The sequence below is a fragment of the Schistocerca gregaria genome, chromosome 7 (genome assembly GCF_023897955.1).
Source record: "Schistocerca gregaria isolate iqSchGreg1 chromosome 7, iqSchGreg1.2, whole genome shotgun sequence".
Taxonomy (NCBI): Eukaryota; Metazoa; Arthropoda; class Insecta; order Orthoptera; family Acrididae; genus Schistocerca; species Schistocerca gregaria.
The window spans coordinates 497,739,725-497,755,992 of NC_064926.1; the positions used below are offsets into that span (position 1 = coordinate 497,739,725).

General features: G+C 39.3%; 1 protein-coding gene across 4 annotated transcripts in view; it reads left to right on the forward strand.

Moving 5' to 3' along the window:
- Window positions 1-16,268, forward strand: part of LOC126281182 (alpha-N-acetylgalactosaminidase) — a 123,287-nt gene that overhangs the window by 78,535 nt on the left and 28,484 nt on the right. For all 4 annotated transcript variants that reach the window (XM_049979882.1, XM_049979880.1, XM_049979881.1 and 1 more), the window contains one exon: window positions 8,200-8,374. In XM_049979882.1, coding sequence (XP_049835839.1) covers window positions 8,200-8,374 — 175 coding nt within the window. The remainder of the gene's footprint in view (window positions 1-8,199; window positions 8,375-16,268) is intronic.

A 16,268-nucleotide genomic window follows, 5' to 3' on the forward strand; every position in this document is an offset into this window, starting at 1 on the left:
TAACAGGTGTTTCTCTAGATACTGACAAGTTGCCTGTATTTCATTGTCTTAACTTCACATGCCATGTTTTGAACAAAATGTTTCCCTTTATTCGAAAATCTATTACCATGAAACCCATGTTTCTTAAAAACTCTTTGTTTTGACATCATACTTTACTTTTTGAGAGATTTACCAATCTATTTGTCACTTTTCTATGGAAAAACAATAGCACTTCGACATACAACACTTGTTTATACTATGAAACGATACAATACTGTTTTTAACAGTGCCACCAATGGAAACATGTAATTTAACCTTTATAACACAGCAATCCACAGCCTTCTATACAAAAAAATTATCTATTTTATTAGATCTTGAAGTAACGCATGTAAAAATTTTAACATTTTCACCTGGTATATATATAAAGAAAATACTTCCCATGTGAGTTTATAAGTGATACATATATCATTTTGTTTAGAAAATTTCAAATTTCATAATAAGATCAAAATCCAAAAATGTGAAAAAAAAAATCCGTTCTGACTCCCTTTAACACCATACACTACACAGCTAACTGATCCGTCGCCGGTACATTACACAGTGCGGCTTAGATGGCACATATGCGAAACAACGGATGATTGTACTACATACGTCACGTGACCATAATATGTGGTAGGTTGCTCAACGTAAACATGGCATGTGCCTGTGCATTGTTTGCAAGAAAATCATGTTATGGTCCAGTTGTATTGCATATCCGTTCATGTTTTGCACATAAATTTTGCAGATTTAAAGTTCCTTTCAATACCCATACCTCCCTAAATTTTTTGTTCAGAATTACTTATACCATCACTTTTTAAAATATTGACCTTTCCTCGCCAGACACCCTGTATAGACAGCAAACAACACAATGTTGAAAGCCCAAAAGCTAGTTGAAAAGTGTCTATCAGCCACCTAGAAAATAACAAACAGATCACAATGCAGCTCCCTTTGAAAAGTGATGGAAGCTACATGACTTGATGTGAAACTAAATACGAACAGTTCAGATGCTAAGCTAACAGCACAATACTATACAGGGTTTTGAAACTAAGTGTTTAGTTAAATGAGATGCCACAATGTTCAATCTATTTCTGAACTCCAACTACAGTGGGGACCTCATGCCATATTTTTTCAGTACAAATTGGGATTTGTATTTTTTTTTTTTTTTTGTATCTTTAATCAAACCATGGAAAATCCAGAATGGAATGTAAAAGTATTATGAAAAGGATAGTTGCTAGTCACCATATAGCGGAGGTGCTGGGTCGCAGGAGATAGGTACAACAAAAAGGCTGTCACAAAATAAGCTTTTGGCTAACAAGGCCTTTGTCAAAAATAGACACCCCCCCCCCCCACACACACACACACACGACTATACGACTATAGTCTCTGGCAGCTGAAGACAGAGTGTGTGTGTGTGTGTGTGTGTGTGTGTGTGTGTGTGTGTGTTTTGCCTGTTTTTGACAAAGGCCTTGTTTACCAGAAGCTTATTTTGTGACAGACTTTTTTGCCTTAAATATTTTTATGATTTAACTTTTTAATTCTTCCAATTGAATTGGAAGGGAAGCAGTAGTTGGGAAGGGAGTGAGACAGGATTGTAGCCTCTCCCTGATGTTATTCAATCTGTATATTGAACAAGCAGTAAAGGAAACAAAGCAAAATTCGGAGTAGGTATTAAAATTCATGGAGAAGAAATGAAAACTTTGAGGTTCGCCGATGACAATGTAATTTTGTCAGAGACAGCAAAGGACTTGGAAGAGCAGTTGAATGGAATGGACAGTGTCTTGAAAGGAGGATATAAGATGAACATCAACAAAAGCAAAACGAGGATAATGGAATGTAGTTGAATTAAGTCGAGTGATGCTGAGGGAATTAGATTAGGAAATGAGACACTTAAAGTAGTAAAGGAGTTTTGCTATTTTGGGGAGCAAAATAACTGATGGTGGTCAAAGTATATAGGATATAAAAGGTAGACTGGCAATGGCAAGGAAAGCGTTTCTGAAGAAGAGAAATTTGTTAACATCGAGTATAGATTTAAGTGTCAGAAAGTCGTTTCTGAAAGTATTTGTATGGAGTGTAGCCATGTATGGAAGTGAAACATGGACGATAAATAGTTTGGACAAGAAGAGAATAGAAGCTTTTGAAATGTGGTGCTACAGAAGAATGCTGAAGATTAGATGGGTAGATCACATAACTAATGAGGAGGTATTGAATAGGATTGGGGAGAAGAGGAGTTTGTGGCACAGCTTGACAAGAAGAAGGGATCATTTGGTAGGACAAGTTCTGAGGCATCAAGGGGTCACCAATTTAGTATTGGAGGGCAGCGTGGAGGGTAAAAATCGTAGAGGGAGACCAAGAGATGAATACACTAAGCAGATTCAGAAGGATGTAGGTTGCAGTAGTTACTCAGAGATGAAGTTGCTTGCACAGGATAGAGTAGCATGGAGAGCTGCATCATACCAGTCTCAGGACTGAAGACGACAACAACAACAACAACAATTGAATTGGTTACTTCTCTTGAAGTAGAAAACAGTTAAATATGTATCCATAAAATAGTTGTTTACTAATATGCTTAAAAGTAGAATAAGAATACTGTAGCCCACTGGAGGTAGAATAGTACAGTGTGTATTGAGATTAGGATATCGATGGTTGACTACCTGAGAGACATTGGTTAGCCGATGCCTGTCTGATGCCGAGAGACTGTTATTAAAACAGAATTACGATATTAAACATTCAATGTCCACAAACAGTTGCAGTGTAGACATTCAGGCAGACAGCACTAGTGGGAGCGTAGACTGTAAGTGCCTTCTGGTATCAGCTTCCATGTTTGCTGCTGCACCATCAGTGGTTCTTTGTCATTGGAATTTCACCTGGTTATTGATCCGGTCTGCTCTGCTCACCTATGGTGTTGCGAGGGGAGGTCTTTGAAATGTTTCTAGGTTCATCAAGTATACTGTTCTGCTGTGCAACAATATCTAAGGTTTTAGGTAATTATTTTTTGTAGTATATTGTCAAACAACAGTTGTTTTGTCCCCTTGGCCTGTATTGTTCCTCTTTCCAATAAAGCATTGTTAGTTATTTTAATAGAACAAAATGGTAATAGTGTTAGTAAAAAACTACCGAAGTATACAGAAAGAAAATGCACATGAAAAATAAATAAATAAAAATTTCAAGACAAAAATATTGATCAGTAATTGCTTTCAGTAAGTGAAATTTCAGTACTGCTCATAGACACATACAAGTGTACAGATGTCAGAAGACTGAGTGGCCTGCCCTTCCTTTGTAACCATGAACACCTTAACCCTCTCTCCTCTGTGAGGAATAGCTGTTGGTGCCTTGAGCAAGGATAGTGTTTGTACATTTATATGTGTGTATTGGCAGTACTGAAATATTGCTTCCATTACTGGTCAGCATCTCTGTCTCATAATTTTGCAAAATATACAACAAGTCTTTCCTGAGTAATGGCATTGTAGAATAGATTGAATTAAATATGAGGAGGTTTCAGTCTTAGTCTGTAAAATTAGGCAGAAAATCAGGAGTGTCTTTTTAAAATTGTGCACTAGTTAATGATTTGCCTTGATAGAATGCTGATAGCATTTCTCTATATGGAGATGTATTTTAATAGAGACAAAACAAATCATTGGCCACTTCCAGCAGCAGTACATGATGTCTGATCTTGGACTTGTTGTCGACATTGTCATTGTCTTCAGTCCTAAGGCAGACGTGATGCTGCTCTCCTATTTATTGAAAGGTAAAGGAGAAGCCCAACAGTTTTTTTTTTTTTAATATATTTTTTTTTTTTAGTCTCGAGAATGGATGTGTTGTTCACAACAGTGGACCAGACATAGAAAATATACACATTGAGCTCACCTGAAGGAACTATAAAATTACAAGTAGGCAGAATGGCTGGCAAGTTCTTACCATCAGCGAGGGAAATTCTATGTACCACTGATGGCACACTTAAAAATAGAAAAAATTATCCCAGCTGTAGGAACTGTTAGTTTCTTAATCAGGCAGGAAGAGATAAAGGGTGGGAAAGGTTAGGAAGAAGAACAGGTGACTCAGGCAAGATGAGAGGGACCCACTTGTAATGAGGATGAAGGACAAAGGTCTTATAAACACATTTGCAGTAACCAGTTTTGACATCTTGGTATCTTTTCTCCTTCCCCTTTCGTGTCATTGACTTCTGGCACAGAAATCTGAGAGTCACAAGTGGTGGTGTTGTCATAATGTTATTTGTATTACCTACTGATCATTTTCGTTTACACACACACACACACACACACACACACACACACACACACACACACACACTTTTCAGGTAATGCTTTGCTTGTTTTCTCTTCTTACTTTGAAATGAGTGAAGAGACTAATTGTGGTCCACTATGAGGTTCGAGTACTACTATCACAACACCAAAAGGGATTGGCAGTACCTGTGGCAATCTCAGTTATGTTCACACAGAAACACATGAGACGGGAGTAGGCTGTCAGCCCTGCAAAAGGGAGGTGTGGTTTATTCCCCTTGCTCCTCTCCTCAGCCCGCAGACATTTCTCATCTGTTTGTGCTCACGGCCAACTGCCTCATTGTAGTGTCAACAGTATAATTGTTTTTGTTTCTATTACATAATAGCTGTGTATTTATTATAGTTCTTTTAGTCCACCTCCTCCTTCCTCCTCTCTCTGTCCACCTCCTCCTTCCTCCTCTCTGTCCACCTCCTCCTTCCCCTCTCTCTGCCCAGCTCCTTCATCCCCACTCTCTGCACATTTCCTCCTGCCCTTCTCTCTGTCCATCTGCTACTCCACCCCCTCTCTGCCTGTCTACTCCATCTCCCCCCTGCCCATCTGTTCCTACCTATTCTCTCTGTCCATCTGCTCCTCTCTCCCCTATTACTGAGCATCTATTCTTGTCTTCTATGACCATCTCCCACTCCCCCTTCTTTTCATCCATCTCCTCCTCATTCATTTCTTTGCCCTTCTCCTCCTCTTCAACCTCACTCTGTCCATCTCCTCCTCTACATTTCTCTGACCCCTCCTTCTCCCCATTATCTGTGTCCATATCACCCTTTTGCATCTCTGTCTGTCCATTTCTTCCTCCTCCTTTCTCTCTCCATGTTATCACCCCCACCTAACAGGAGACTGCTGATTCTTACCCCCACAATATTCCTTTCCAAGTAGTAAGTAATATGTGTATCAACTTACTTGAAATTGCTCCAGGAGCTTAGAGGGGGAGCTTGTTACCCACATTTTTGGCCTCATATCCATGTCACATATATTTCACACATATTTGTATACATATTTCAGCTATGTCCCTAGCAAATTTCACCCTTCAATTTCATTTTCTCACAGCTCAGTGTTCATGATGACATACCTCCTGAACTGTGAATCGTATAATATTATTATTTTGCAGGGACATTCAGCAGCATATATAGATACTGTGCGTTATTCTGTTGCGAGTAGAGTTAGTAATTGAGAAGTGACCAGTTGAAACATTTGGCAGTTTTACTGTACGAGCATCAAAAATGTAGCAAGTATTAAACTTTTTTCCTTTCATCATTTTGTGAGGTGTGTGAGCAATAAAAAGTCTCATTAAGACTTGAAATTGTGATTCACATTTGTTGCAAGTCAGTAGGTCCTGTCATTCACAAATACTGGATGAATATAGTTTGGCTATTTGCACCTTATGAGCTAAGCTTCATTTTCATCCCCATTCCCAACCCTCTGAGAGGTAGGTGGCTCTTACCCCACAGTGGTTCTTTCCAGACTGTAAGTGATATGTATACTAAGTTTGGTTGAGATTGATCCAGTGATTTAGGAGGTGTGTGTGGAACGTAAATACATCTGAGGGGCAGTCAAATGAAAACTGAGCTACTTCCACTGTGGGATCATGGAATGTTTCCATTCACAAGTAATCAATACACATGTTAAGACATTTATCCCATTGGAAGATAATACTGTCAATTCCTGTTCCATAGAACACATGTTAGCTGCTGATGGCTCCATAACCTCACTCACTTTCAGTTCCTTGTCCAACTGAAACTGATGTCCATGTGTTTCTTTCTTCAGGTGGCCAAAGAGGTGACAATCACATAGTGAAAGATCCGGGCCATACAGAGAATGTTGCAGTGTCTCTCAACCAAATTGCTGTAGTGTAGCCTTCATCCGATTGGCAGTTTGGGAGGGTGTATTGTCGTGCAAAAGTATGATTATGTCAGACAGCATCCCTACAGCCAGATAGGACAGATGACAAAGCCAACAGTGGAAACATCCCACATCCTCCTCGTGAAAGAAATCCAAAGCTGATCACATAAGTTCTGATAAAGTCATGATGACCTACTCCTTCAATTTTAGGGTCCCTCCAATCGTGAGTTCCTCAAGTGTGAAACCACAATCAGCGTGCAATGCTATGAAGACACTTTGCAAAGTCAGAAAGAAAAAGCCCAGAAATACGGGTGCACGGAATTATCCTGCTGCACAATAAGGCCTGCCCCACACTGCCAATTGGATGAAGCTACACTTCAGCAATTTGGTCGGAAAGCACTGCAACATCCTCTGTATACCCTGGATGTTTCACAGTGTGAATTCACATGTTTGTCGAGCTGAAGGAAGACAGGTGTGGATGTCAGTTTCAGTCAGACCAACAAGTGCAGGAGTGGGTGCAGTTGTGGAGCCTTCAACATCTGTCCATGTTCTACAAAACAAGAATTGATTTTCTCTTCTTCCAGTGGGTTAAATGTCTTAAAGCATGTGGTGGCTACTTTTGAATGGAACTATTCCATGGCACCATTGTGGAGGGTTTGATTTTCATTTTATTGCTCGTTACACATACACACATACATACATACAAGGCTAGTTTGGAGAGCCTGGTAAAACAGCAAGAAAAAATCTGTTTTTCATAATCAACTCACCCTATCTTTGGACGTAGTTTTCATTGTGGGATATATATTTGAACCAGCTATCCTCCAGCTTTTTCATACCACCAGAAAGATATTTTCTGTCAGACTGTCAGTTCCTCATTTGATGAAAATTTCTTTGCAGCAAGCCAGAGTTTCAAGTTAGGAACAAGAAAGAAGTCACTTTGGGCGAAGTCTGGTGTATAGGCTAGATGAGGAATCAATTCGAAGCCCAGTTCATGCACTTTTTCCATTTTCATCACTGGTGTGTGGGATGGTGCTTTAGCCTGGCGAAAGAGCACATTTTTGCATAGTAGCCTTGGTATATTTTCAGCAAGTTTGAAATGATACAATAATGGATCATAATGGGATCCAGCTATGGTTCTGCTTCTCAAAAGTAATCTATGAGGATTATTCATCTGGATGCCCAAAAAACAGTGGCCATAACCTTACCAGGAGACAAAATGGTCTTTGCCTTCTTTGGTGCACTTTCAGCAGCCTTTTGTCAGTTGTCTTGACTGCTGTTTTGACTCTGATGCATAAAGATGGAGCCAGGCTTCATCAACAGTCACAAATCAGTGCAAGAAGTCATGGGCATTGCAATTAAAAATCACCAGATATTGTGTTGAAATGTTTTTTCGGATGTGCTTTTGGTCAGCTGAGCAATGGCGGTACCCACCTCGCACATAGATTCTTTGTAGCTAGTTCTCGTGCAGTATATTATGCACGTGCTCAGTTTAGATGCCTACAGTCTCAGCAACCTCATGAACTTTTATTTGGCACTCTTGCATTACCATATCATAGATTTTTGTCAATGGTTTCCTTTGTGGTGTCCTCAATTGGGCAGCCTGAGCGTACTTCATTGTTGGTGCTTATCCAACGATGTTTAAACTCATTAATCCAAAAGCAAATGTGCAATGATGGTGCAGAGTTCACATTAACTTCATCCAGTTCTGTTTTGATTTGCACAGCAGTCCAGCCCTTCAAATGAAAATGTTTAATAACAGCACAAAACTTGTTTTTTCTCCATTTTCAATCGCAGTTGACACAATGACCAATTCAGGTGGTTGTCAACATTGAACCGTACACTGTGCATCATCGCAATTCGTTATACGATCCTTGAAATAATGAAGCTTACCAACCATGAAGACGCATCAAAAATGCTGTATTCTTTCATGGAAACTTACTGTACTTATTAAATGAAGCTCGTATATCTACTTTTATAGTATGGATTCCAATCTATCATCACTGTGGTTTATGTATGATTTGTATTTATACTGAAATGCTCTTTTTGTTGCAGATACATTCAAAAGGCCTCAAATTCGGCATCTATGAGGACTATGGAAATTATACTTGTGCAGGCTATCCTGGAATTTTGGGTTACTTGGAAACTGATGCACAAACATTTGCTGACTGGAATGTTGATTATGTCAAACTTGATGGTTGTTACTCTCATCCCAGGGAGATGGACAGAGGTATGCTTCATTGATTTTTACAGCTGAAGTTATTGCACTACTTCTGACATGGTTCTTTAATCCTTTGGCTATAGTGACTGGTTGTAGTGCTATGCCCTTGACTGCCACAGAAGTGACACATGACACATGGTGTGGTGCAAGTGCAGTCAAGTGCTGTTGATATTTTGAGATTCATACTTCATTATTGCTTAATTGTGCCAGACTCCTGCAACATTTTAATTACAGCATTATTGACAGACCTGTGCTACACTTGACACACGGTTTTTCAACTTACAGTATGTTACTTCACCATCACTTTGCTGTCAGCACTATTGGTGGACTCTCACCATACTGAATACTTTGCTATAAACCCAGCAGATCTGAAATCCATAACAAATAGCATCTCAAATACCCAAGAGATGGTGTCTCGAGTAAAGCTCTGTTGTTAAGAATGAAGTTAAACTCTCTTTACTTCTTTGTGTCCTAAAATATAACAGAATGAACAAATCAGTAGTAAATAATCTACTTTATGTTATGTTTTATGAAAATATATATCATAGTTGTAAATATGTTTGTTTATCTCTTTGATTAAAACACATCACACATGAACAGAAGTAGCGTAACGAAATGCTACAAACTCTGTCAGTGCCTGCCCAAATTCTGTAATAAAAAGGTGTGATGGGAAATGCCAAACATATCCAAAATAATCTCCGCCTGGGGGCTTCAAAAGCAGTGTGATGCTGTAGCACCCAAGATACATCTACCACATTTTGCTCACCAGAGTTGAAAGGTTAATATTGACACAAACTGTGATGATAAAGTTATCATGTTGCTGTCATTTACTGGGAAATTTGTGCAATTCTTGTTATTACTTTTGAGCTCAAAAAAGGGGAGTTAATTAAGAGTCTAACGTAAATTTATTAATACACCAATATGCTTTGCCCTGAAAGACTTTAAAACGGTTTCACTGTCCTCAAAAGTGTGTTAAGGAATGAGTCTGTAAATGAATCTAAATGTGCTTTATTAAAGAAAAAACTAAGTAAATCTGGTAGTCGGCTGCATTACTAACAAATAAAATTATGGATATCAAACAATGGAAAATCCAGGATGGAATGTAACAATATTATGAGAAGGAAAGTTTCTACTCACCATATAGTGGAGATGCTGAGTCGCAGTTAAAGCTTTCGGCCAGTGGGCTTTGTCAACAATGCGCACGCACACACGCAAATGCAACTTGCACACACATCTGCAGTCTCAGCATCTGAAACCACACGGTGAGTAGTAGCACCAGTGCATGATGGGAGTGGCGACACGTTGGGGATAATGAGGTGGCTGGGGTGGGGAGGGGAGGGATAGTATGGAGGGGGTGGTAGAGAGTGAAGTGCTGCAGGTTAGACGGAGGGGAGCAGGGGGGGAGGGAGTAGTGGAAAGGGAGAGAAATTAAAAAGACTGGGTGTGGTAGTGAAATGACAGCTGTGTTGTGGTGGAATGGGAACAGGCAAGGGGTTGAATGGGTGAGTCACTGTCCTCACCCATCCAACCTCTTCCCTGTTTCCATTCCACCACTACACAGCCATCATTCCACCACCACACCCAGTCTTTTATTTCTCTCCTTTTCTGCCCCCCCCCCCCCCCCCTTTCCCACATCTCCCCTGCCCTCAGTCTAACCTGCAACACTTCACTGTCCGCCACCCCCACCATACTGTCCCTCCCCCTCCCCGCCACGGCCTCCTTACCCCCACCTAGTCGCCACTCGCATCATGCACTGGCGCTACTGTTTACAATGTGCTTTCAGTTGCCTGAGACTGCAGTGTAGTGCGCGTGCACGCCTCTATTGTTGACAAAGGCCAAGGGCCGAAACCTTTAATTGTGAAATTTATAGATAGTGTCAAAAGCTCAGTTTTTTTTATAGAGAACTTACCCGACTAGCACACTGAGAATGTTCACTATTACACTTGCTGTGATAAAACATACTCTTTATTACCCAGGAAATATGCACTGTAATTACTTGATAGTTTGCAATTCCAGACCATGCTGGGTTGTTGCAAATTGGAGAATGCACCAAGAGAACAATCCAGATGGTTCAAGTTCAGACAAGTCCTTAAGTAATTTGTAGAACAGCTGTCCAAAACATAATCCAGTTGAAATGAAGTGAACAGCCGTGTCGTGAAAGTATGGTGTAAACAAGGTAAAGTCTTTAGCAAAAGAGGAGTCAAGGTGTCTTGCAGTGGTTAGGTACCTGGGTTTTACCTCTGTCTCGATGTCAGCGGCTGGGTTCATTTGACGACACGCTGGTACCTCTCATTGGAATGATTGATAGTGAATGTTGCTGGGTATTAATCTCACTGTCAGATGGCAGACGTAGCATCCCTTCCTTCATTACTTACTGCATAGGGCTGAAAGTGTTCCTTTGGTGCCATGATGATGGTACTGTTATAGGGGAAATGTGGGCGGGCAATGCAGCTAAATCTTTTCTGTCCATTTCGATGAGTGGTGCTGCTGTGTCCTCTGCTGCAGTGGGGACTAAGAGCTGAGGCTGGCATTAGCTGCAGCTGATGTTTGTGTCTCCAGGTCCTTGCTGGAAGTCAGTTCTGGGGGTGGAAAGCATTTGCTTGTTTACAGCACTGCACGCAGTACGTATGCAGGCACTGAGTGAGTGTATGTTTAGCAAATCACTCTGGGCATGCGGAATACCACTTTCTGCTGTTGTTATATCAATATTTGACAGCAGAGGAACTATTTGAATATTGTGAGTCAAATACATGCCACGGCTGATTTGTTGTTTGGGCTTTGTTCGTAAATGTACATCAGGTTTCAAATCTGGAGTTGGATGATGCAGATGATTTTGATGATTTCCAATAACTTTACTGTGATCTGAATGGGAATGATGATTTATAGAATTTACATCACTTTCATCAATATTTTGCTGTGCTGCAGTCAATATTTAAAATGATTTTACAAAAGATGCTCTGCTTTTCTGAAAATAGTGCTGTGCTGCATTTGATATTTCAAAAGTTTTTGCTATTGTTAATAGATTAGATTAGATTAATACTTGTTCCATAGATCATGAATACGACACTTCGTAATGATGTGGAACGTGTCAGGTTAATAAAAGATGTCTGTACAAGAAATTACATTACACAAAATATTGCATGACACTAATGATTAAGTTTTTTTTTTTTTTTTTTTTTTTTTTTTTTTTTTTTTTTTTACTTAGTTTATATCTAAAAATTCAGCCAATGAGTAGAAGGAGTTGTCATCTAGAAAATCTTTTAATTTATTTTTAAATGTTAGTTGGCTATCTGTCAGGGTTTTGATGCTGTTTGGTAGGTGCCCAAAGACTTTTGTGGCAGCATAATTTACCCCTTTCTGTGCCAAAGTCAGATTTAACCCTGCTTAGTGAAGATCATCCTTTCTCCTGGTGTTATAGGTATGCACACTGCTATTACTTTTGAATTGGGTTGGATTATTATCAACAAATTTCATAAGGGAATATATATACTGTGAGGTTACTGTGAGGATCCCTAGATCCTTAAATAGATGTCTGCAGGATGACCGTGGGTGGGCTCCAGCAATTATTCTGATTACACGTTTTTGTGCAATGAATACTTTTCTACTCAATGATGAATTACCCCAGAATATGATGCCATACGAAAGCAGTGAATGAAAGTAGGCATAGTAAGCTAATTTACTGAGATTCTTATCACCAAAATTTGCAATAACCCTAATAGCATACGTAGCTGAACTCAGACGTTTCAGCAGACCATCAATGTGTTGCTTCCAGTTTAACCTCTCATCAATGGACACACCTAAAAATTTTGAAAATTCTACCTTAGCTACAGACTTCTGATCAAATTCTATATTTATTACTGGAGTTGTGCCATTTACTGTACAGAACTGTATATACTGTGTTTTATCAAAATTTAAAGAGAGTCCGTTTGCTGAGAACCACTTAATAATTTTGTGAAAAACATCATTTACAATTACATCACTTAGTTCTTGGTTTTTGGATGTTATTACTATACTTGTATCATCAGCAAAAAGAACTAACTTTGCATCTTCATCAATGTGGAATGGTAAGTCATTAATGTATATCAAGAACAGTAAAGGACCTAAGACCGAACCCTGTGGGACCCCGTGCTTGATAGCACCCCAGTTTGAGGAATCAGCTGTTGTTTTAACATTACACGAACCACTTATTTCAACTTTCTGCATTCTTCCAGTTAAGTATGAATTAAACCATTTGTGCACTGCCCCACTCAAACCATAATGATTTAGCTTATCTAAAAGAATTCCATGATTTACACAATCAAAGGCCTTTGAGAGATCACAAAAAATACCAATGGGTGATGTCCGGTTATTCAGAGCATTTAATATTTGATCAGTGAAAGCATATATAGCATTTACTGTTGAAAAGCCTTTCTGAAAACCAAACTGACATTTTGTTAGTACTTTATTTTTACAAATATGGGAGGCTACTCTTGAATACATTACTTTCTCAAAAATTTTTGATAGAGCTGTCAGAAGAGAGATTGGGCGATAGTTGTTGACATCCGACGTATCCCCCTTTTTATGCAATGGTTTTACAATGGCATATTTCAGTCTATCAGGGAAAACACCCTGCTCCAAAGAGCTATTACATACGTGGCTGAGAATCCTACTTATCTGTGGGGAACAAGCTTTAAGTACTTTGCTGGAAATGCCATCAATTCCGTAAAAGGTTTTACTTTTCAGTGAGTTTATTATTTTACTGATTTCAGAGGGAGAGGTTGGTGGAATTACAGTTGTTTCAAACTGCGCAGGTATGGCCTCTTCTATTAATAGCCTTGCCTCTTCTAGTGAAGATCTAGATCCTATTTTCTCCACAACATTTAAAAAATGATTATTCAAAATATTTTCAATTTCTGACTGTTTGTTAGTGCACTTGTCATTCAGTTTTATTGCACTAAAGTCTTCCTGTGCTCTTGGTTGCCCTGTTTCCCTTTCAATAATATTCCAAATTGCTTTAATTTTATTATCAGAGTTACTGATCTCAGACATGATACACATGCTTCTGGACTTTTTAATAACTTTTCTTAGTACCGCACAATAGTTTTTATAATATTGAACAATTTCGGGGTCAGTACTCCCTCTTGCTGTTAGATACAGTTCTCTTTTGCGGTTGCTAGATATTCTTATTCCTTTAGTTAGCCAAGGTTTTTTATATGTTTTCTTGGAATTATGTTTAACTATTTTCTTGGGAAAACAATTTTCAAATACCCTTAAAAATGTATTGTGAAATAAGTTATATTTCAAGTTTGCATCGGGTTCCTTATACACTTCATCTCAGTCTAGCTGCTGTAGGCTTTCCCTAAAGTTTGCAATATTTATATTGTTAATTGAACGCACTGCTTTGAAAGTAGCTTCAAGAGTAGCTGTTGTTAATAGCAGTGCCTGTGCACTATTCTTTTTCACCGTATATGTAATTATTGCATCACACACTAACAGTTCAGTATCTGTTTTTTACAGTTTTGATTTCTATACAAAAATTGAAACTTGCGGGTCAGCCCGTTGAGATCAGCTGTCTATGCTACATACAATGTGACTTCTTGCAATAATGGAAAAATGTAACCCTACCTGCTACAACCTTTGTATGCTGCTTATAATAGAGACAATGGATGTCACACGAATCTAAAAACTCAGGTTTATCAAGACAACACAATATTTGTATTTTGGGGATTAATAGATCGCAGAATAGCACTCTGTTTAGCAATATCAGCTGTGCTAGTCACCTGGAAGCAGAGAGCGGGTGTCGGTAGTACAAGTAACAGTCATCTTCTTCTTCTTCTTCTTCTTCTTCTTCATGAAATATTGTCTGTGGTGGTGGTGGTGGTGGTGGTTGCTGTTCTGGCCTGAAGTGCTGTTGTTGTTCCATTTGAAGTTGCAACCAGTGCTGCCACAGTTTCATGAATTCTGGACCCATGATCAACGAACTTAGTCTGTTGTGGTTACACAAACACTAAGTTTGACTCTTCATTGCCAATATTAGACCTGTTGTTGTGCAACACACTTGTCATTACCCTCAGAATATGAACACACAATAATAAGTTGGTAGTTGACAATTCCAGCTCTCACTAGGTTGTCGTAAGTTGCAATACATCGAGATAATAATCTAGATAGTCCGGGTTCAAGCAAACTGTCAAAAACAGCAGTCCAAAGCATACTCCAGCTGAAATCCAGTAAACAGGACTAATCATAAAAGAAATTTTCTAAACAAGATAGAGACTTCAGCACAGCATGATTGAAATTGCTTGACAGCAGCCTGTTAGGTGGGCTTCATCTCCTGCTTGACATTCGCAGCCAGGACGATGTGGTGGCCCGCTGGAGCCTCTTACCTGCCATCAGAGGTGTTGGTAGTGGACGTAATGGGGCCTTGTTGTCAGATGACAGAGATATGGCTTTTAACACAACATATACACTGTGAAAGACTTTGTGATTAATAAAGTAAACCCAGAATTGTTATGCACATGTGTATCTTCTTTTGTTTCGTCTGTGTGATAATGCAAAATCCTGAGTGTAATATAAACAGTGGAATGTGTCAAGATTACCACTCACTGTATTGAAGAAGAAGAAGATAGGCTTATCATCGAAATAGCAAAAAAACACAAAGTTGAACATTCTTCAGACCACAGAGGTATACTCAACATGCAAGAGCTGCAGAATGAGCTACTGACATGCATAGTCAAGGGGACAAAGTTCCATCAATAATGGTAGCAACGCTGGTCCCTATGCCAGTGTTGACAGTACCTATGTTTCTGACTTCGATGAGGAGGAGACTTTGGTAGCCTTATATGCATTGGTTTTTGCTGTTTTGCCATACCACTAACATTTTACAATTCTAGTAATCAGTCAGCATTGCTTTTGTCTTTCAGCTGTTAAATATACAAGGTGCTTTGCAGATTATGACCACTTGTTGTTGCTTGGCATTTGACGGCTTGTATGGTTTCCTACACTCATGTTTTCAGAAACAAACAAATATAGTGGCTGCTAGACTAAGATTTATTTATCATCAGCAAAAGAGGAACAAATCTTTCGAGGCCTGTATTGTATACCTGGAGGATCTTAGGAGCGTGAAAGTTTATGTGCTCACAATCTAAGAATTTGTGCACCATTTGTTTAGTTTGCAATGTCATGCATATAGCATCCGACCAAGATGATGCAGATAGTGATCTGAGCAACATGCAGTTCCAAGCAAAGTTTAATTAAGGAACCCAGTCTTCTGGGTTGGGTGGTTTTGGGGGAGGAGACCAGACAGCGAGGTCATCAGTCTCATGGATTAGGGAAGGATGGGGAAGGAAGTTGACAGTGCCCTTTCAAAGGAACCATCCCGGCATTTGCCTGGAGCGATTTAAGAAAATCGCAGAAAACCTAAATCAGGATGGCCGGATGTGGGATTGAGCTGTTGTCCTCCCGAATGTGAGTCCAGTGTGCTAACCACTGCACCACCTCACTCGGTCCAGTCTTCTGAAATTTCATCTACAGAAAGAGCATTTAGTGTTGACTTGTGTGTAGAAAAAATGCATCCTAGACAATGGTGTTCTTTTAGCTCAACTGATAGCTGGACAGAATCCTCTTCATTAAGTTCAGTAGCACTGTTACATAAAGGTGCATCTAACTTGATTCAAGTTTTCCTCCTCAATTGTGACTAAAACAGAAGTTCTTTACTCTTCATTAAATGCAGCATCAAAAAGCTGCACCTTTGCAATGTTGTAGGCAATAAAAATTCAAGTAATATTTGTAGTTGGGAAATTGATGCAGAAACATTGAAATCATGAACAACATTTTTCCGTACTTCTGTTTGTAACAACTGGCCAGATGTATCATCTCATTTTGAATGCATAGTGTGTAACATTGGACTAGTGCCAGTAGCTGTTAA